The 22744-nt window shown below is 42.9% G+C and overlaps 2 protein-coding genes across 2 annotated transcripts in view; one reads left to right on the forward strand and one right to left on the reverse strand.

Moving 5' to 3' along the window:
- The window catches only part of LOC115111342 (ankyrin repeat domain-containing protein 13A-like), a 44690-nt gene extending 37723 nt beyond the window's left edge, over nucleotides 1-6967 (forward strand). The window contains exons 11-15 of the mRNA XM_029637285.2: nucleotides 2097-2254; nucleotides 2615-2752; nucleotides 3140-3312; nucleotides 3560-3624; nucleotides 4362-6967. Of these exons, the coding sequence (XP_029493145.2) occupies nucleotides 2097-2254; nucleotides 2615-2752; nucleotides 3140-3312; nucleotides 3560-3624; nucleotides 4362-4581 (754 nt within the window). The 3' untranslated portion in view covers nucleotides 4582-6967. The remainder of the gene's footprint in view (nucleotides 1-2096; nucleotides 2255-2614; nucleotides 2753-3139; nucleotides 3313-3559; nucleotides 3625-4361) is intronic.
- A 7416-nt stretch (nucleotides 6968-14383) lies between these two features.
- LOC115110988 (sodium-dependent serotonin transporter-like) overlaps nucleotides 14384-22744 on the reverse strand; it is a 28575-nt gene continuing 20214 nt past the window's right edge. The window contains exons 12-13 of the mRNA XM_029636872.2: nucleotides 21865-22032; nucleotides 14384-16128 (exon numbers count right to left, since the gene is read on the reverse strand). Of these exons, the coding sequence (XP_029492732.1) occupies nucleotides 16045-16128; nucleotides 21865-22032 (252 nt within the window). The 3' untranslated portion in view covers nucleotides 14384-16044. The remainder of the gene's footprint in view (nucleotides 16129-21864; nucleotides 22033-22744) is intronic.

Raw genomic sequence — 22744 nt, forward strand, 5'->3', positions numbered from 1 at the left:
GCTTGGCATGAAGACGCATCCCTTGTTTGCGTTTTAGCAGGAAACAATCATTAATCATATGTCCCACTTTATGACATGTCCCACTTTATTCTTCTGGCGTGCTTGATATACTACTGATGGTCGACTAGGACTAAAGGTAGGAAACTCAGTGGCTCTACCCTCAGTTTGAGCCGAAAACACACTCTTGTGCGTCAACACAAACTCATCTGCCAACAGACGCTTCTGCCAGGGAGGATACTTTCTGTTCGTTTAGGTAAACTACAATGCGTTCGGGTAAGCAATTTTTAAACTCTTCCAACAAGATTAACTCACGGAGAGAGTTGAAATCAGTTACCTTACTAGCAGCGTGCCATTTATCAAACAGATTTCCCTTGTCTCTAGCAAATTCCACATAAGTCTTACTAGAAGACTTTCTATGAAACCTAAATCTCTGTCGGTATGCCTCAGGCACAAGCTCATAGGCACGTAGAACAGTAGCTTTGACCCCTTCATATTTCAAACTGTCCTCCAGAGGTAGCGCTGACAAAACCTCTTGGGCTTTACCAGTTAATTTACACTGAAGCATTAGGCACCAGTTCCATCTGGCACATTTTAAATGTCATCTGCCGCTGTTCTCGTCCTTTTTCTGCCTCAATTTTACACATTTCCAAATGCCGTTTTCTTTCTGCCTCAATTTTACACATCTCCAACTGGAGAGTCTCTCGCCTAATTTGGACTCTCTTCCGCCTCCAGTTGGAACTGTGCTAAACGGACATCCCTCCTGGCATCACCGTTTGACAGTGGGGAGAGTGGATCAAAACGGGACAATGTGGCTGGTGTTTTAGCCTCGCCCTCATTATCAGACACCAATGGGCTTACAGGAGCAGCAACATCCGCTACAGGGGTAGTAGGCTCAGGCAGCAGTAAAACAAGCACCTGCTCTTCCAACAATACATTTAACACTAGCTGTTTAACCTCCGCCTTAACTAAACTCTGCGGAATCAATATTGAATAATGGTCAGCCACGGTCATTAAGTAAACTCTACGACATTTGTCAAAAACCTCCCACGAAGGGTTATCCAAAAAGGATTTCAAATCAAAAGTAGCCATCTTAACTACTTCACAAGAGCCAACGAAAATAGCAAACACTAATGCTACTTCAGTTATGACGCTCAACACTGAAGTATACCACTATCACAATCTACATAAGCGGCATGGGTGTCAGTTATGACAGATCCCGGACGAGCCCCCACTTATGTTACGAATCCCTTTTGGCCCGACAGTCTAGGGGGGATGGTAATGAGACCCGTAACATAACTCATGCAAATTATTATTTTGACAAAGTAAAAGTGTGAACGAAATAACCACGACAACAGAAATCTACCGTCAAACTCAAGGTTTATTTGTAAACACACGGTAATGGGGGGGGGGGGGGGAGCAGGAAAAGGGGCTGAGCTGGACCCAAGGAAAGAAACAATAAGTATTCAAAAACACCCCTAAGCTAGACTAGCCTACTTTAACAATAGCTAACTAACCAAAAATACAGTGGGTGGTCCGCCCAGTTCTAACTAGTGTATTTAACAAAGTCTACCTACGGGTAGTGTATGCCCATGGGCGACTTGTCTTGGTTTCCCACCAGCAAACAAACACCATAACCAAAACAATACTCACAGGTGATGAAAAAGTGCTATGGAGGTGCTCAAAGAAAAGAGCGGTTAATACACAAAGCGAGAGTGAAACAGAGAGATCTACAGACATGGCATTTACAGAGAGATTGAGCAAACAACTGATGGGGTTTTTAAACCAAGGGAAAGGAACTGTGATTGGGTAGGAAACAGGAGGAGGTGTGTCTTCTGATTGATGATTGATTGTTGACTGATTGGGGAGTGATGATTTTCACCTGTGAGGGGAGAAGGAGAGAAAAGAAACACACACACACACAGGCTACACACACAGGATACTTGTATCCATCCGTAACAGGCACCAAAACAAAAAAAATGGACTGAAACAGGGAGAGACGACCTGAACTTGTCCAATAAGAAACACATGTTTTTGTTTTACGTTGCAAAAAGTATTGCTACAGTGTGCACTAATGAATATGACCCTGATATGTCCAGGTTCAAGGGCACATTGTGGATGAGCGAGGAACACCCTCTCTCCCTGGTGGAGCAGGTCACCCCTATCATCGATCTCATGGCCCGGACCAGCAGCCACTTCGCCCGGCTACGGGATTTTGTCACCCTCAAGTTCCCTCCGGGGTTCCCTGTAAAAATAGGTACAGTTAATCCTCTGTGGAAGAGTGAAGAAATGAGAATGTTTACACAAAATGCTTGTGCGACTTAGCTCATTCAAACACTAAAGATCTGGGGCAGACTGAATTGAGCATCTCAGAGGAGTGCTGATCTAGGATCAGGTACCCCTTTTCATGTAATCTTATTCTATGTGAACTATAAAGCAAAACTGACCCTAAATCAGCACTCATACTCTGACACGCTTGATAAATACGGCCCCTGATTGAGAAAAACTGCACACACACATACTCACCAAGTACCACTATGAAAGGCTCACCATAGAGGCATTGCTTTTAAATAACGGGATGCATAAAGGTTATACGTCTTTGTTTCCTCTCACACAGAGATTCCCCTGTTCCACGTGCTCAATGCTCGCATTTCATTTGGTGGTGTCAACAAATGCAGTACGTGCGAACCCCTGGACACGCCACCCTCGGCTGCCACGCCCACACCCTCGGAGGAGGACGGCGGTGAAGCTGCAGGTAGGCACACTCATTCCGCTGACCTGGGTGAAGTGACCACGGCATTCATTCCCATGGGTTATTATGAACAGATTTCTCAAATTAATTTCTTCAGTTGCTTCTGACAGCTGAACAACAAATAGGAATGTTTGGCGGCGGGTAGCCTAGCGGTTAAGAGCGTTGGGCCAGTAACCGAAAGTTTGCTGGTTCGAATCCCAAAGCCGACTAGGTGAAAACTTTGTTGATGTGTCCTTGTGCAATGCACTTAACCCTAATTGCTTCTGCAACTCGCTCTGGATAAGAGTGTCTGCTAAGTGTATGTAAATGTATCCATATCAATTTCATTAGAAATGTCGATATTGACAGCTTACCAATAATAACAACATTCTCTATTTCTGTTCCCTCCAGTTCCCCCTCTATTCCAGGTGTGTCCCTCTGTATTTAAGGTGCCTGCACACTACCGCCACAGAGGAGGAGGGGGCGGCAGCCGCCACATGCCCGTATCCAACCACGACGAGGAGCTACTGCAGTACGCCATCCACCAGAGTTTGCTGGAGTCCGGTGGTGGAGACCCGGAACAGGTCTGAGACGCCACACACACGCCACACACACTCCTCGTCAGGTCCTCTTGCTCTCACGGACTCCTCCGCCTCACTTCTCATCTTTTTTACCTGGGATCTGTGTCTGTTCAGGAGGCCACAATATTACAAAACAGATTGTGTAGAACTGATATTATAGGGAATTATGTCCGTTACATTTATACCAGTTCTATCTGCGACGTGCCAAGCATTTTACCTTACCTACTCCACCCTTAATTTTGTACTCTAGGAAGTGGCCTGGGAAGATGCCAATGGGGACCTCACGGACCCTATTCTCAGTAGCCAGAGTGACAGGTAAATCAAATTGTATTGGGTGTGTACACATATTTTTCTAAAGTTGTTGCTGGTGCAGCGAAATGCTTATGTTTCTAGCTCCAACAGTGCCGTATACCTAACAATATAAAACAATACACACAAATCCACAAAATACAAAGAAAGAAATTAAGAAATATCAGAACGAGGTGTGTGTGTGCGTGTGTATGTGTGTGTGATATATATAATAATATATATATGAGAGAAAGTATGGACAGTATATGAATAGAAAAGGTTTGTACAGCAGTAGTTATATAGGATGAGCCATCACTAGAATACAATATATACATATAAAGTGGGTAAAACAGTATGTAAACATTATTAAAGTGACCAGTGTTCCATGACTCTGTACATAGGGCAGCAGTCTCTAAGGTGCAGGGTAGAGTACCGGGTTGTCGCCAGGTAGTAACAGTGACTATGTTCAGGGCAGGTATTCACAAAGTATTCCTGCACATCACTGGCTACACTATTCACTTTTGCCCAAAGTGACTTTCAATTAGCACAAAACCCACAGACCTGGTATTGCAAGCACGTGTCCAAACAACTTAGCATTAAAAGCACAATTTTCTCAGCTTTGCTGAGGTATGGTCGGGTGTGCAGTATGTGGATAGGTGCTTTTAAAAGGAAGTTGGTAGTTATTCACAATGGACAACTGTCGTCCTGGAAAGAAACATTCCAAGCCTTTCTTCTCTTTCTGATACCAACACCTGTTATTCCAGAAGCATCACAGAGGGGCGCTGGTGGACTTGGGAGACACCACATCGAGTCTGGCCAGCTCAAGCACCTCGACCTCCAGCCCTGACATGGACCTCCGCATGGCCATGGAGCTGTCGGCCCGGGCCCAAGCCGAGGAGGAGAGGAGGGGGAAAGAGGAAGTGGAGGAGCTGGAGAGGATATTGCAGCTCTCGCTCACAGAGAAGTAAAAAGAGGAAAATATGAGGGGGAGAAATGGTTATTAAGACCACGCCTTGCCATACCTGCATGAACTATTTATAAATCAAGAAGCAGCCACCATCACACCCCCTCCCAATCCAACCCCCACACCCCCCCTTCTCCAATGCAATCCACCATGACACCGGCAAAACCTCCATGTAACAACATTGTCATTAACATAACCATCTGTATTTAATACTTTGATACCTATTTTTGTTTAAAAAACATCAACAAATATGTTGCTATATTTGTATTTCTATATAACACTTAGGCTCTGTCTCGAAAGTGTACACGCTGTCAAATCCTTGATTCCTCCTGTCCTTTTAAGAGTCAGCCACTCCTCTCCCGAAGAGGAATCCATGTATTCTTTGAGATTATTTTGGGAACTGTTTCATTTCACTGGAATGTCAGGGTTACAACCTGTGATTTGAATTAGTTGGGTGTTGCCAAGAGCCGGTTAAACCTGTGGCAGGTAGCACAGGAGGCTGGTGAGGGTAGGACAGATGACAATAATGGGGGAATGGAATCAAAGACAAGGAAACCATGTTTGATGTGGTTAATACCGTTCCATTGATTCCATTCCAGCCATTTCTATGAGACCGTCCTCCCCAATTAAGGTGCCACCAGTCGCTTGTGGCTGTTAGCTGCTTTAGTTGTGGCTTTCAGAGCTCTGGAAGGTTGTTCTTTCAGAGCTCTGGGTCATGTCCACGAGGCACCAAACAGAAGCAAGCTGACTGAAACAGGTAGGGTCTACCTGCCCTATTATGAATATGACTCTGGGAATGGAACTCCAGTGTTCACACAGCCATTTGACAGAGGTTCACAGCCAGACTGAAAGATTGAATATCTCAGGGTTCCATTGTTCTACAGTTCCTTTTCGTTGAAACTATAGTGAAAGTGCAGTATATTAGTTTATTGTAGACACATCGAATGCAGTTTTCTGGTCATCGATTAGGATTTGTTCTACTTTGAACAGGATGACATCTAACAGTATGACTTGGTGGTGCTGCTGTCCCTTTTTCTTGTTTGCCTGACACTGCATAACTTTCAATCAAAACCTGTCATTCATGGAAAAAGACAAAAGTAAGATTCTTCTTGTGCTGCAGGAATTCATGTTTTGTATTCGTGTTGTAATTGACACAGTGTGAAAATGAACATGGTAATTCAAACATGCACAAGAAGACGGAGGTTCTTGACTTGCACCAGAAACCAGGTGTTATTAAATTGGTTGTTATTTTGGAGGTGGTCCGTCTTGTTGGCCATCACCAATGGTCCCTGAGCACCGTTAAGCATCAGCACCACAACTCAACAAAGCAATAGCAGAAGCCACTGTGCCTACCTGTGGTGGATGATAAAGTAGCATACACATGGTTCAGAGGCGCTCGCAAGCAACCAGGGTCCAAACATGGATCATTGTAGGCTATCTATTGGCGAAGAATATGGCCATCAGACCTCAAACACAACAGGGTTCTAAGGACTGCTGTCTCTTTTTTTTTATCTTGTAACTACAGACCGACCTGTGGGCTGAGTGACGTGCAAGAGATCTGAGATCAAACATGGATGCCAGCTCAGTTTAGCATCATTATTTTGTACTGAAGGGAGCATTTCCTAGTCTGGGTACCAGTCAATGTCTTTAGCACATGACATAGAGTACAAAGAGTGGAATGTTAGCTAAACAGAGACTGGCAACCAGGCTAAGCATTCCCCTCTCACATGTCCAATTCTAAATGGATCCCTAGACCCTACCTATGCCCTATGCTCTTGTACAGATCTGATAAGATTTGACAGGTGTATGCGATATGGTAATATGGTAATAATACCTTTTCCTCTGATGGGCCATTTTCACCATATTGCAGATTTCCCCAATAGGGCATAGTAGGGTCTAGGGATCCATTTTGGCTTAGGCCACAGACATGATTGGTTTTGGGAGGGGGAGTCAGTGTTAGTGTTATAATGCCACTCAGGCCAGACCTACTAAAGACACCGGAGAACATTTGAAAGGTCTCATCTTTAAAGCTGTGATCAAGGGGCTTCAAAAATGTTTCCTATCCAGTGGTGTTGATGGATGAAAAAGGAATTAACCAATGTAGTTAATTACAGTGATAACCAACAGCACTTTGGACATGTTTCTGATGCATCGCTTCGCTTCGTCTGTTCTGTTTTCTGGGGGCTAGAGCTCTAAACAGCTAATGATCAAATTGCCAAACCGTAGGACAGTCTCTAATGTACCAGGGTTCGCTTTGATTAGATTTCTTGGGAAAAGTCTTTTTACTGCTTTATTTGCTAGCAGGTAAGCTTATTTTTTAACATGTTAATAAGAATTTGTGAAAAGATTTGTAAACTGTGATGTTGGATTAAAAAACATTTCTTCAATAAATGCACTTTATTTCAATTCGGGTGAACTGCGGCTGATTCTGTTACAAGTAAGTCTGCTTTTTGCTAAGATTAACAGCAGATGGCACAAACCTATTCATTGTTCAGATCACAAAAGCACAATCCTTAATTTGTTTTTCAGACAAATGCCTGCTCAGATCATTAACCATTCAATGACTCTAGCTGTCCATTTCACAGATTTTAAACACTGGATGAATATGTCACAGCAATTTCCTGTGCATTGTTTCATCAATAATCATTGGTATATACTTTATGGTTGGATTACCCTATAGATCTATGAATTAATGGTATGTTTTGTTGGGCTAAATATAGTAACTGGCTTCATTCAAATCCTGACATCTGCTCCATGTATCCACACTGACAAATTAGAGTGTCTGAACTGAACTGGCGGATAAACAGTACAGTACATGAGCACTATATTGTGTAGAAGGAATCAACTCTGAAATGGAATTGAAAATTCTATTAGCCCTCTTCATGAACTAAGAGTGATTTCATAATCAAACATCCGTCATCTTTCCAGATTTCACATGAAAAACCAAGATTATAGACACAAAAAAAATGAGCAACAAGGGATAAACAGTTTGGGGCGGATTTTCATTTTAGATGCTTATAGAAAAATGCTGTCACCTTTTCTGTCACGTAATGTGTTATTGATCCCTTCTAATTTTGACTGGCATGTGAGTGAGTGCCATTTGAGAATCTCTTTGAAACCAACAGCTACATCAGGACTTCTTACGTGTTTTCAGCATTATGCAACCGGTCTCACTCTTGTCTGCTGCAACACTTAAAGATCACGTCCAGGATATTAAGCACAAAAAAATCGTAACATATTGTATGAATTTGATTTTATAATGATTTTTTGGCAGTACATAACATCATTTTAGTCATGTAGTGTATGTGGACACCTGCTCGTCGTACATCTCCTTCCAAAATCATTAGCATTATTATGGAGTTGGTCCTGCCTTTGCTGCTATAACAGCCTTCAGTCTTCTGTGAAGGCTTTCTACTAGATGTTGGAACATTGCTGTGGGGACTTACTTCCATTCAGCCACAAGAGCATTAGTGATGTCGGGCACTGATGTTGGGCGATTAGGCCTGGCTCGCAATTAGGGTTCCAATTAATCCAAAAGATGTTCGATGGGGTTGAGGTCAGGGCTTTGTGCAGGCCAGTCAAGTTCTTCCACATCGATCTCGACAAACCATTTCTGTATGGACCTCACTTTGTGTACAGGGGCATTATCATTCTGAAACAGGAAAGGGCCTTCCCCAAACTCTTGCCACAAAGTTGGAAGCACATAATCATCTAGAATGTCATTGTATGCTGTAGTGTTATGATTTCCTTTCACTTGAACTAAGGGGTCTAGCCCGAACCATGAAAAATAGCCCCAGACTATTATTCCTCCTCCACCAAACTTTACAGTTGGCACAATACATTCGGGCAGGTAGGGTTCTCCTGGCATCCGCCAAACCCAGATACGTCTGTCGGAATGCCAGATGATGAAGCATGATTCATCACTCCACAGAAGGCTTTTCCACTGTTCCAGATTCCAATGGCGTCAGGCTTTACACCACTCCAGCTGACGCTTGGCATTGTGCATGGTGAGGTTAGGCTTGTGTGCGGTTGCTCGGCCATGGAAACCCATTTCAGGAAACTCCAGACGAACAGTTCTTGTGCTGACGTTGCTTGCAGAGGCAGTTTGGAACTCGGCAGTGAATGTTGCAACCGAGTCCAGACGATTTTTACACATTTCAGCACTCGGCGTTCCTGTTGTGAGTTTGTGTGGCCTACCACTTTGCGGCTGAGCCGTTGTTGCTCCTAGACCTTTCCACTTCAGAATAACATTACTTACAGTTGATCGGGGCAGCTGTAGCAGGGCAGAAATTTGACGAACTGATTTGTTGGAAAGGTGGCATCCTATGGTGGTGCCACATTGAAAGTCACTGAGCTCTTCAGTATGGCCATTCTACTGCCAATGTTTGTCAATGGAGATTGTATGGCTGTGTGCTCGATTTTATATACCTGTCAGCAACAGGTGTGGCTGAAATAGCCGAATCCACTCATTTGAAGGGGTGTCCACATACTTTTGTGTATATATAGTGTATCTTCATTTATCAGTCTCCCATTTCTTCAGGTTTGATGTGTGCAAATGACCCAAATTATTGAGTAACACTTTATAATACATGAATAATCCATTATACATGTTTATACATTTTAAATGCTTATGAATATTAATAATGCTTAAGCTATAAGTTTCTAAATGTTAACAAATAATTAAAGTTATTTAATAATAGTTTATAGTTAGTTTATAGATTGAGCCAAAGCATTTGGGATAAAAGCTTCTGCTAAATTGCATACATTAAAAAAAAGTAAATTCTGTACAAACAAATGGTTTCAGGTTTGAGAAATGTGCACTGAAATGAGTGTAAATGTGATTGAGAGGGCAGACAAACAGCTTGGGGGCATGCCACTCAAAACAGCCTCTTCACGCATTTGATCACCACACGAATGTGTGTGTTGTGCATTAGCACTCTTGATGGGAACACTCATCAATGAGCATCAGACTTATATTCGTCATTACATTCACTAAACAACAGTTTAAAGAGGCTGATTGAACTTATCCCTTTAATCTATAGTCATGGAAACAGAGTGCTCTGCTGGATCTGGGCCCATATTTATAATGCTTGTCATAGGATCTAAGATCATGCCCCAATCAACTTGGGCTTGTACCTTACGCTGGGGAGGGATCTACTCCCCAGATCAAGGTATGATAACCAAAGCATGAAGAATTACTGTTGCTTCTACGCTGATAAAGATTGATAATAAAGTTACTGGTCCCCTCCCCATGTCAAACACTTGGATTCAGGAGGCAGGACTATTGAGGGGATAGGGTGACATCTCCCTAACTCTTACCTCAACTCCATCGAACACCTTTGGGATGAATTGTAACGCCAACAGGGAGCCAGGTCTAATCGCCCAACCTCACTAATACTCTTGTGGCTGAATGGAGGCAATGTTCCAACATCTAGTGGAAAGCCTTCCCAGAAGAGTGGAGGCTGTTGTAGCGGCAAAGGGGGACCAACTCATTATTAATGCCCAGGATTTTGGGATGAGATGTTCGACAAGCAGTTGTCCACATAGCGTTGGTTACATATGGCTCAGTTGGTAGAGCATGGCACTTGCAACGCCAGGGTTGTGGGTTTGATTCCCACAGGGGAGTAGTAAGAATAAAACATGTATGCATTCACTGTCACTTTGGATAAGAGCGTCTGCTTAATGACTAAAATGTCAACGTAGTATATCATTCATGTCACTCAACACTCACAGTCAACCCAATGTATGTTAGTTTTTTTTTATCATGTTTTTTTTTTTTACTTCAGTAGTACCTTGTGGTGGGGCATTTTAATAATACTCCAATATATCAGGGTAAATAAGCAAAAATATAAATAATCTAAGACAAATATAAACAATACATTAAAATTCCATTAAACGATAACAGCAGCAGGAATATTAAGTTACCTTCACAAAATATATTAAATCATTTATATCAATTAACATTTTATATGGCCTAATCAAGACACACGGGGTGGCAGGTAGCCTAGTGGTTAGAGCGTTGGACTAGTAACCGAAAGGTTGCAAGCTCGAATCCCCGAGCTGACAAGGTAAAAAAAATCTGTCGTTCTATTCCTAGGCGTCATTGAAAATAAGAATTTGTTCTTAATTGACTTGCCTAGTTAAATAAAGTTTTTTTTTTAACACAATAACATCCCACTGGGTGTGCCCAGACATCAACATCTATTTCACGTGGAAACAACATTAATTCAACCAGTGTAGTCTATACTGGAGGGGAAAAAAAAGGTTTATATAAAAATGAGGGACCCAGTGCCTATTGTCTAACATTCCAGTTTATCAGACAGATGTGTAGACTATGGTTTTTTTGATTGTTGATTCCCTTGATTGTTGATTCCCTTGGATCCAGTCGGACAGTAGGCATGACGTTGCTGTACACTGCTTCACCGGCGATGCAATGGTTTATACACACAAACTGCCATGACAATCATCACCACCAGCAGGATAGATAAGACGCTAATAAGTACAACTGCAATAGAAAAAAATACAATGTTACAAGCACATACATGAAAGAGATTTTAGACCATTCGTCGCGGCTCCGCCCTCTCACACGAGAACACATCGCAAATAAAGAACTACAGGTTAGGAGGACTTTGCTGAAAAAACATGGCACTAATAGCCTTCAATTAACATTAAAATAACAAAATCAAGGTTGCATACGTCTACACAGGTTATTTAGAAGATAAGCCTACATTCTTATTTTATTGCCAACAGGTGCGCTGTTGTCTAGGAACACGGGCCTGCAATAGGCTACACATTAACCCGCATAAAACCTTACCCAAATTTTGATTCTGTAGGACTACATACGGCCTTTCATTTAGTTTAGAGTCACCTAGTTGTCCGTTCCCGTTCACAAACGCGCCAAAGGATAGAAAATACAGAATTAGGCTTTGTCGACTAGGATACAACATGATTATGCGAGAGGGAAAATAAGCTTCCACTTTCCCAGCATAAACTGCTTCTCCAATACAACATCCCCGATCACGCTTGTAGGTGACGTCATGGTAACGTTGGCTAAGATCATGCGCAGAAACTCGTCATCGGGTCTAACGATCGTCTCGCGCAGAACTGCGTATGTGCAGACCGACAAATCGAAGGCAATCCTTTGATATAAATTGTTTTTCACGAAAATGAAATCCTTTCAGTTTATCGCTTTCACAAGGTTGTAGTAAAAACATGTTCAGCTACTTAAGAAATTGTCTCGAATCTCGGTTGTGCCTTTAGATTTTGAGAAAATTAACAACCAAGGAATAATTGTTCACTTCTCTCATTGGCTTCTCAAACCCCATACTCCGGACTGGTCTGCCCATTGAGCTGAGTCTGTCTGCAGAGACCCAGTGGCCAAGTTTGATTCGCAGGCGTTCCCGGAAGTTTCGCGGCACCCTCGTGATATCACATTAGCCTACACTGGGTCCTAAAGCTGCCAGGTAGTACTAAAAACTGTCTCTACGCCGCAGTATTTCAGTTTCATATCCAGTCTATCGCTCAATGTCATCTAGTCTAGTGATTGTACTCGGTTACTTATTTAATTGGGTCTATAGTGTGATTTGCGGATAATGTATTTTTTAACTTCATTGTGATTTTAACTGGAACTGAATAGGGAATTATGTAGTGGTGGGTTATCGGATAGAATATAAAGGATGTGTTACTCTTTCGGTATTTTGTTCTCGGTTCTCTTATATTAGGAATTATATAGCCTAATAAACATCTGGTAAGGAAAGAAAACAATTCAGTTCTTATAGTGCATATATAAGTCATTACTTTCCCTACATTCCTGAAATGTCAAAGAGCAATGGGGTAAAGTTATAAAGGTTAAGATGCTTGGGGTTATAGAGACTTACATCATTACTGTGCATGACTGATGTATTTGGCCTTTATCACATCATCTGTTGCCACGAGTAAAGCACATGTACCAGTACCAATACAAACACTATTTTCTTGTAATGAGCCCCAGAAGCATAATTGTTTCTGGAAAGTGCCTCTCTACCAAATGGGGATGGAAATAGATTTGGTGTCTTCCTGGCCCCATAAATCATCACTGCAACAAGGAACCTGTAGGGAAACAGAAAAGGAAGCACTGTGGAACTAGACTTCTCCACCAGTGATTTTGTGCTTGGGGTACGATGGGAGGGAGAAGGTATTGTTCAGAGGCCAACGAGTTGGTGGGTTGATGTTTAATTTTGCAAGGATGGGTGATTGTGGCAATTATACATTATGCTTGCGCTCTCGCTCTCTCTCCCTCCCTCTCTATGTTGTTCATTGTTGCTTAGGAGGTTTGACCGATGAGAAGACATGCAATCAGGCTCTGGACCAAATTATCCATTTCTAAGCAATCACGGGCACATGTAGTAGGTTCCATCAATTGGCCGAACTCTGTTTTTGTTTTTAATGTTGTTATTTTTCTATCTTTGGAACACGAATTTAGATCCCAGGTTAATTAACGTTGTATCTCTCTTCTTCCCTAAACACCAGATGGTTCATCTACTCTGTATTTGCGCCTCATATTGATTGACACCCTTGAAATGAAACAAGACAGATTGCATAGTGGTAGCCTAGAGGTTAGAAAGGCAGGCCTGCAATTTGAGGGTTGCTACTTCGAATAGCAAAATCAAATCCCTGATCTGAAAATGACAAGACAAAAATATTCCCCTTCTTGTTCGTCATTGTCACACCCTGACCATAGTTTGCTTTGTATGTTTCTATGTTTTGGTTGGTCAGGGTGTGAGCTGAGTGGGCATTCTATGTAACATGTCTAGTTTGTCTAGTTCTATGTTTGGCCTGATATGGTTCTCAATCAGAGGCAGGTGTTCGTCATTGTCTCTGATTGGGAACCATATTTAGGTAGCCTGTTTGGTGTTGGGTTTTGTGGGTGATTGTCCTTGTTACTATCTCTGTGTTACTTTGCACCAGTATTAGGCTGTTTCGGGTTTCGTGGTACGTTTTTGTATTTGATTCGTGTTTACTTTCTTTTAATTAAACATGGATCGCAATAGCCACGCCGCATTTTAGTCTGACTCTACTTCACCTAAAGAGAACCGTTACATGTTATACATTATACACTGAGGGTGTCTGCCTTTTGTCTAACATTGTGGCAAGCTGTGTAGTTACTTTGGTGACAGTGTAGTCCTTAAATTTCTCTGCAGCGTTTCTTCACACAGTGAAGTAATAAGCAGATGGTAATATAGGAGCAGCCATTGAGCCAGTGCTCCTTTCATGTCTCTTCTGCAGGTCTGTTTGAGATACAACTCTACTGCAACGACCCACACAAAGGGGCTTTGATGTGTGGCGCTCAGCTCCCCTATGTAGAAATACCCAAATGAGGAATTGTGTAAATAAACCCATTTATATTCTGTTCTCCTCATACCAGAGGACCTTGACGCGATCAAGGTCTTCTGGGGCAGGGAGGAGTTGTTCTGTTTAATAAAACCTTTAATTAAAACCATTTGAGGCTGTTCTATTGCGTTGTATGTTGATGATTTCTGGATATTGCAAATCAGGCTTTTAATTAGAATCGCTCATTAGGGTGTACAGCGACGGCAACCACAAAGACATGAGGGACAGCTATCTATAATGGACACCCCTGCCTCTGCACACGTTCAGCTCTGAACATTTACTTACATTTACTGTTTCTGTCAAGATGAACAGCAGCAAGCGATCAAATCATGGTTTTGTTGTTATAAAAAAAATACAATATATAGTAATGGTAAGAAGAAGAAGACAAAGAAGAAGAAAGTGGACAAAACACAAGGATGTAATACATATGTTTATATATATTTATTTTTTTACTTCTCATTACATGTATACGATAACATTTGCTGCCACATCCTACAAATACAGGGACCTCCATGCTTCCTTTTCTATTTAGAAAGACCGAAATCACAAAACATTTCAAATATTATATAGCATAATTAAAACGGCTCAACACATTATTCTCTGAAGATAAATTAAACGAATGTCGAGAATAAATGGAAACATGTTACAATCTCTGATAGGCTTTGATTTGAGTAACAGTTCAAACAGTCTTATCAAATAGAGAGACAATAAAAGTTTTTGTTTTTGTCTGGAGAGGTGAAATATCAATACATATTATATACAGCTTTGACCTATCTACAACATTTAGGCACATTTAAGGCACAAAACACTGGAAGTTGTTTATCCCAACAACAAACACTTGGGAGAAAATATTTTGTAGTCCCTTTGCAACTGGTATTTACTAAGAAACTGGTCAAATGGGTACCAACTGGTTCAAAACAATTGGGAAAGGCCCAGAAACCAAATGCATAACAATAATTATGTTATTATAATTTCACCTACATTTCCAAGTAAATTCCAGGTAAATAAAGGACTATGAAATAAAGCATAACCAAAAATGAAATACTTTTAGCAGCTTATTTGGTCTCATCTGCTAACTGCATTCTTTGAGGTAGGCCTAATCCTTTTAACTTGCATGTTGGTGAGGAACTATTGTTAGTAAAAATCCATTGAAAAAACGTTTAAGACATCAACCATTTGTCAGCCACACAGTATAACTTGTTTTACTTATCACACATAACAAATTACATTATCTGTATGAAAAACAGTTATTGACATGTATATTAATACATATTGGTTATTCATCTTATTGAACTAATACTCTTAAAAAATATCCCTTGCATTTTATGTTTTGGGATGTTGATGAGATTTTTTCCAGAACTGCTTCTCACTGTGGTTGCTTAAAAGGGTACGCCACAAAAAAAAAATACAATGGTAATTTAATGTGACTGGGTCATGTTTTTGAACTCTTAATAATAACCTAGCAAAAATAAGTAATTGATGAGAAGTGACTGCATTGTGTCCTTCAGTCTTACAACCTTATCTTATTATGACAGTCTTAGCAAGATGCTCTTTGTGATTGTGTGGTTCTCTCAAGCCGTAGAAACCTGTCTTGGGATCAGCCATACATTTTCTGTCCAAAATAAAAATGTATTTTAAGGATGCTTTCAGACTGAATATTCATTCATATTTCATTTTATCTTTACATTAAAGTCCCCTGTTACACTTTACTTGGATAGTCATACTATCAACAAACTATCTGTTGATAAGCAACTGCTTGCTAAGGTTACAGTTAGGGTTAGGTTTAGAATAAGGGTTAGGGTAAGGGTGAAGGTTAGAGCTAGGGTTAGGGTAAGGGTGAAGGTTAGAGTTAGAGCTAGGATTAGGATAAGGGTTAGGGTTAGGATTAGTAGATAGTTAGTTGAAATGTTACCAATAGTCTGCAGATATTCTGTAGAGCATCTACAGATGTACTAACAGGCTATTTGTGTTTATTGTACTCATTGAGCTACAGAAAAAAAGATTTGTCGAATGCTCCATGAGATTGATCTGTGTCTGCTGATTTGGCTCTCATTCAGGAGTCTATTGGTAGCAACATAATGTGCCTGGCTGGGTTCTTGGCAACGTGGGTGCTTCTATGGAACAGTACTCATGTTGAGGGAGTCTGTGTGGATCTCTGGCATAATGGTCCTCTCAGGTCTCAGACACACAGCTAGGCGCTGGGGACAACAACAGGTAGACACAAAGGATGTGGAACAAGAGATAGTTAAACCATGTGTCATCCACTTATCACATATTGATACTGTATACAGTATATAAGATATATGCTTCTTTTAGACCACACTACTCATCTATGTCTTGTCAATAGCCAGCACAGTGCATGACTGTACATACAGTTGAAGTCGGAAGTTTACATACACTTTGGAGTCAGTAAAACTCTTTTTTCAACGACTCCACAAATTTCTTGTTAACAAATAATAGTTTTGGCAAGTTGGTTAGGACATCTACTTTGTGCAGGACACAAGTCATTTTTCCAACAATTGTTTACAGACACATTATTTCACTTATAATTCACTGTATCACAATTCCAGTGGGTCAGAAGTTGACATACACTAAGTTGACTGTGCCTTTAAAGAGCTTGGACAATTCCAGAAAATGATGTCATGGCTTTAGAAGCTTCTGATCGGTTAATTGACATAATTTGAGTCAATTGGAGGTGTACCTGTGGATGTATTTTAAGGCCTATCTTCAAACTCAGTGCCTCTTTGCTTGACATCACAGGAAAATCAAAATAAATCAGCCAAGACCTCAGACAAATATTTGTAGACCTCCACAAATCTGGTTAAATCTTGGGAGCAATTTCCAAATGCCTAAAGTTACCACATTCATCTGTACAAAAAATAGTATGCAACCATAAACACCACGCAGCCATCATACCACTCAGGAAGGAGACGCGTTCTGTCTCCTTGAGATGAACGTACTTTGGTGCGAAAAGTGCAAATCAATCCCAGAACAACAGCAAAGAACCTTGTGAAGATGTGGAGGAAACAGGTACAAAAGTATCTATATCCACAGTAAAACAAGTCCTATATCGACATAACCTGAAAGGCCGCTCAGCAAGGAAAAAGCCACTGCTCCAAAACCGCCATACAACGGTTTGCAACTGCACATGGGGACAAAGCTCGTACTTTTTGGAGAAATGTCCTCTGGTCTGATGAAACAAAAATAGAACTGTTTGGCCATAATGATCGTTGTTAAGTTTGGAGGAAAAAGGCAGAGGCTTGCAAGCTGAAGAACACCATCCCAACCGTGAAGCACAGGGGTGGCAGCATCATGTTGTGAGGGTACTTTGCTGCAGGAGGGACTGGTGCACTTCACAAAATAGATGGCATCATGAGGTAGGAAAATTATGTGGATATATTGACGCAACATCTCAAGACATCAGTCAGGAAGTTAAAGCTTGGTCGCAAATGGGTCTTCCAAAGGGACAATGACCCCAAGCATACTTCCAAAGTTGTGGCAAAATGGCTTAAGGACAACAAAGTCAAGGTATTGGAGTGGCCATCACAAAGCCCTGACCTCAATCCTATAGAAAATTTGTGGGCAGAACTGAAAAAGCGTGTACAAGCAAGGAGGCCTACAAACCTGACTCAGTTACAACAACACTGTCAGGAGGAATGGGCCAAAATTCACCCAACTTATTGTGGGAAGCTTGTGGAAGGCTACTCGAAACATTTGACCCAAGTTAAAACATTTAAAGACAATGCTACCAAATACTAATTGAGTGTATGTAAACTTCTGACCCACTGGGAATGTGATGAAAGAAATTAAAGCTGAAATAAATCATTCTCTCTACTATCCTTCTGACATTTCACATTCTTAAAATAAAGTGGTGATCCTAACTGACCTAAGACAGGGAATTTTTACTATGATTAACTGTCAGGAATTGTGAAAAACTGAGTTTAAATGTATTTGGCTAAGGTGTATGTAAACTTCAACTGTACAACACCAGGCTATATCAAGTCTTGTAGATTACATTGGAGCAGTGCTTCTCAGCTGGTTTACTCTCGGCACCCAAACTGAACCAGGTTGTCTTAGTCGCGACCCAATATTGGCATTGCGAAAAATAATTGCCAAAATACAATTTGGGAAACTACTTGTAATGTAGTAAATGTAGCAATTATATGACAAGGGAACAGCATTCCAACTTCTTTCGACGTCAATAATAACATTTTGTCCATATTAGCAGCACAGTAGCACAGTAGAAACCATTACACTCAACGGAACGACTTGATTAGTGTAGTCAACAACGCAGACACTGCCAGCTAGCCTACATAGTCAACAACGCAGCCTCTGCCAGCTAGCCTACTTCAGCAGTACTGTATCATTTTAATCATTTTAGTCAATAAGATCCTTGCTACGTAAGCTTAACTTTCTGAACACTCGAGACGTGTAGTCCACTTGTCATTCCAATCTCCTTTGCATTAGCGTAGCCTCTTCTGTAGCCTGTCAACTATGTGTCTGTCTATCCCTGTTCTCTCCTCTCTGCACAGACCATACAAACTCTCCACACCGCGTGGCCGCGGCCACCCTAATCTGGTGGTCCCAGCACGCACGACCCACGTGGAGTTCCAGGTCTCCGGTAGCCTCTGGAACTGCCGATCTGCGGCCAACAAGGCAGAGTTCATCTCAGCCTATGCCTCCCTCCAGTCCCTCGACTTCTTGGCACTGACGGAAACATGGATCACCACAGACAACACTGCTACTCCTACTGCTCTCTCTTCGTCTGCCCACGTGTTCTCGCACACCCCGAGAGCTTCTGGTCAGCGGGGTGGTGGCACCGGGATCCTCATCTCTCCCAAGTGGTCATTCTCTCTTTCTCCCTTTACCCATCTGTCTATCGCCTCCTTTGAATTCCATGCTGTCACAGTTACCAGCCCTTTCAAGCTTAACATCCTTATCATTTATCGCCCTCCAGGTTCCCTCGGAGAGTTCATCAATGAGCTTGATGCCTTGATAAGCTCCTTTCCTGAGGACGGCTCACCTCTCACAGTTCTGGGCGACTTTAACCTCCCCACGTCTACCTTTGACTCATTCCTCTCTGCCTCCTTCTTTCCACTCCTCTCCTCTTTTGACCTCACCCTCTCACCTTCCCCCTACTCACAAGGCAGGAAATACGCTCGACCTCATCTTTACTAGATGCTGTTCTTCCACTAACCTCATTGCAACTCCCCTCCAAGTCTCCGACCACTACCTTGTATCCTTCTCCCTCTTGCTCTCATCCAACACTTCCCACACTGCCCCTACTCGGATGGTATCGCGCCGTCCCAACCTTCGCTCTCTCTCCCCGCTACTCTCTCCTCTTCCATCCTATCATCTCTTCCCTCTGCTCAAACCTTCTCCAACCTATCTCCTGATTCTGCCTCCTCAACCCTCCTCTCCTCCCTTTCTGCATCCTTTGACTCTCTATGTCCCCTATCCTCCAGGCCGGCTCGGTCCTCCCCTCCCGCTCCGTGGCTCAACGACTCATTGCGAGCTCACAGAACAGGGCTCCGGGCAGCCGAGGCGGAAATGGAGGAAAACTCGCCTCCCTGCGGACCTGACATGCTTTCACTCCCTCCTCTCTACATTTTCCTCTTCTCTCTCTGCTGCTAAAGCCACTTTCTACCACTCTAAATTCCAAGCATCTGCCTCTAACCCTAGGAAGCTCTTTGCAACCTTCTCCTCCCTCCTGAATCCTCCTCCCCCTCCCCCCCTCCTCCCTCTCTGCAGATGACTTCGTCAACCATTTTGAAAAGAAGGTCGACGACATCCGATCCTCGTTTGCTAAGTCAAACGACACCGCTGGTTCTGCTCACACTGCCCTACCCTGTGCTCTGACCTCTTTCTCCCCCTCTCTCCAGATGAAATCTCGCGTCTTGTGACGGCCGGCCGCCCAACAACGTGCCCGCTTGACCCTATCCCCTCCTCTCTTCTCCAGACCATTTCCGGAGACCTTCTCCCTTACCTCACCTCGCTCATCAACTCATCCCTGACCGCTGGCTACGTCCCTTCCGTCTTCAAGAGAGCGAGAGTTGCACCCCTTCTGAAAAAACCTACACTCGATCCCTCCGATGTCAACAACTACAGACCAGTATCCCTTCTTTCTTTTCTCTCCAAAACTCTTGAACGTGCCGTCCTTGGCCAGCTCTCCCGCTATCTCTCTCAGAATGACCTTCTTGATCCAAATCAGTCAGGTTTCAAGACTAGTCATTCAACTGAGACTGCTCTTCTCTGTATCACGGAGGCGCTCCGCACTGCTAAAGCTAACTCTCTCTCCTCTGCTCTCATCCTTCTAGACCTATCGGCTGCCTTCGATACTGTGAACCATCAGATCCTCCTCTCCACCCTCTCCGAGTTGGGCATCTCCGGCGCGGCCCACGCTTGATTGCGTCCTACCTGACAGGTCGCTCCTACCAGGTGGCGTGGCGAGAATCCGTCTCCACACCACGTGCTCTCACCACTGGTGTCCCCCAGGGCTCTGTTCTAGGCCCTCTCCTATTCTCGCTATACACCAAGTCACTTGGCTCTGTCATAACCTCACATGGTCTCTCCTATCATTGCTATGCAGACGACACACAATTAATCTTCTCCTTTCCCCCTTCTGATGATCAGGTGGCGAATCGCATCTCTGCATGTCTGGCAGACATATCAGTGTGGATGACGGATCACCACCTCAAGCTGAACCTCGGCAAGACGGAGCTGCTCTTCCTCCCGGGGAAGGACTGCCCGTTCCATGATCTCGCCATCACGGTTGACAACTCCATTGTGTCCTCCTCCCAGAGCGCTAAGAACCTTGGCGTGATCCTGGACAACACCCTGTCGTTCTCAACTAACATCAAGGCGGTGGCCCGTTCCTGTAGGTTCATGCTCTACAACATCCGCAGAGTACGACCCTGCCTCACACAGGAAGCGGCGCAGGTCCTAATCCAGGCACTCGTCATCTCCCGTCTGGATTACTGCAACTCGCTGTTGGCTGGGCTCCCTGCCTGTGCCATTAAACCCCTACAACTCATCCAGAACGCCGCAGCCCGTCTGGTGTTCAACCTTCCCAAGTTCTCTCACGTCACCCCGCTCCTCCGCTCTCTCCACTGGCTTCCAGTTGAAGCTCGCATCCGCTACAAGACCATGGTGCTTGCCTACGGAGCTGTGAGGGGAACGGCACCTCAGTACCTCCAGGCTCTGATCAGGCCCTACACCCAAACAAGGGCACTGCGTTCATCCACCTCTGGCCTGCTCGCCTCCCTACCACTGAGGAAGTACAGTTCCCGCTCAGCCCAGTCAAAACTGTTCGCTGCTCTGGCCCCCCAATGGTGGAACAAACTCCCTCACGACGCCAGGACAGCGGAGTCAATCACCACCTTCCGGAGACACCTGAAACCCCACCTCTTTAAGGAATACCTAGGATAGGATAAAGTAATCCCTCTCACCCCCTTAAAAGATTTAGATGCACTACTGTTCCACTGGATGTCATAAGGTGAATGCACCAATTTGTAAGTCGCTCTGGATAAGAGCGTCTGCTAAATGACTTAAATGTAAATGTAAAGAATGTTAATAAACTCACTGGTTTGAGACACAAACCAAAATAGCGCTGCTAATAGCTCTATATTGAAAATACAGTGATTGAAGAAAAACATTTCAGAGATGTTTAAAAATGTAAGTCTACCACAGGAGGTTGGTGGCACCTTAACTGGAACGGTATCAGTGGAATTGTATCAAATACATCAAAAACATGGTTTCCATTTGTTTGATGCCATTTCATTTACTCCATTCCAGGCTTTATTATGAGCCGTCCTCCCCTCAACAGCCTCCAGTCATTTCTACACACTTTCTACCTGGTTTAAGCCGTTTAAGTTCAGACTGGAGTCCCAAGTCGTGACCCACCAGTTGAGAATCGCTGCATTAGAGGGCCTGACCTGTTTCAGTGATCCGGGGGTCCACACCAGCTTGTAGACCATATAGATAGGGATCCACATGAAGGACGAGGCACCGATGATGTAGCCCACCGTAATGCTCCAGTCTGGGTACTTGTAGTCAAAGAGTTGGAGGGGCGCTGGCTTGAGCAGGGAGCTCACTATTATATACTGTGAAAGCAGAGCGACAAAGACAAACAGTAAAGTCTCACACGCCACACTCATATTTTTCTCAATTCGAATTTACATGTGACAATGGCATGCACCCTATTAGATGCCCGTTGTGCCTCTACAAATGTTTCTCTTTATTTTGTGAGATGATCACAGACCATCTAGGGAGATGAGGGCAGAAACAATTTAGCCCATACAAAAAAGGGAGAATAATAAAGAAAGCTAGCTCGATGTAAATGTCAGCTCTTTCAGCAGTGGAAGGCTAAGAGAGATTAAAGGAGATGTATGCAAAGTGAAGGCAGGGATATTAAGTTATGCAGGTGAATGAAATGTACATTTACAGGGAAAATATTGTAGAATATAAACAGGAGAAAACAAGATTTGGATAAGACATTGATGCAGGAGGGAGATGTGTGTCCCCTACTTCAGATTGAATAATTGAAGGTGGAGAATGGTTCTATGCTGAAATGCTTCAATTCTGCAGGTATAACCCATAATGGTGCAGTTATAATACATTGTAATTCTTGCCATGTGCATTTATGACCCTTTTATAATGTCTTATAATCAACTCATAATGAGCCTGATTAAATAACAACCATTTTGAGTCAGTTGAAATTAGGATAGTTTTTAGATACATAGCATTTTACAAACGATATTTTAAGCCACTTTAAAGACTTATACATGCCTACTACAAGTTATAAAGCATTATACC

The sequence above is a fragment of the Oncorhynchus nerka genome, linkage group LG27, assembly GCF_034236695.1.
Source record: "Oncorhynchus nerka isolate Pitt River linkage group LG27, Oner_Uvic_2.0, whole genome shotgun sequence".
Classification (NCBI taxonomy): domain Eukaryota; kingdom Metazoa; phylum Chordata; class Actinopteri; order Salmoniformes; family Salmonidae; genus Oncorhynchus; species Oncorhynchus nerka.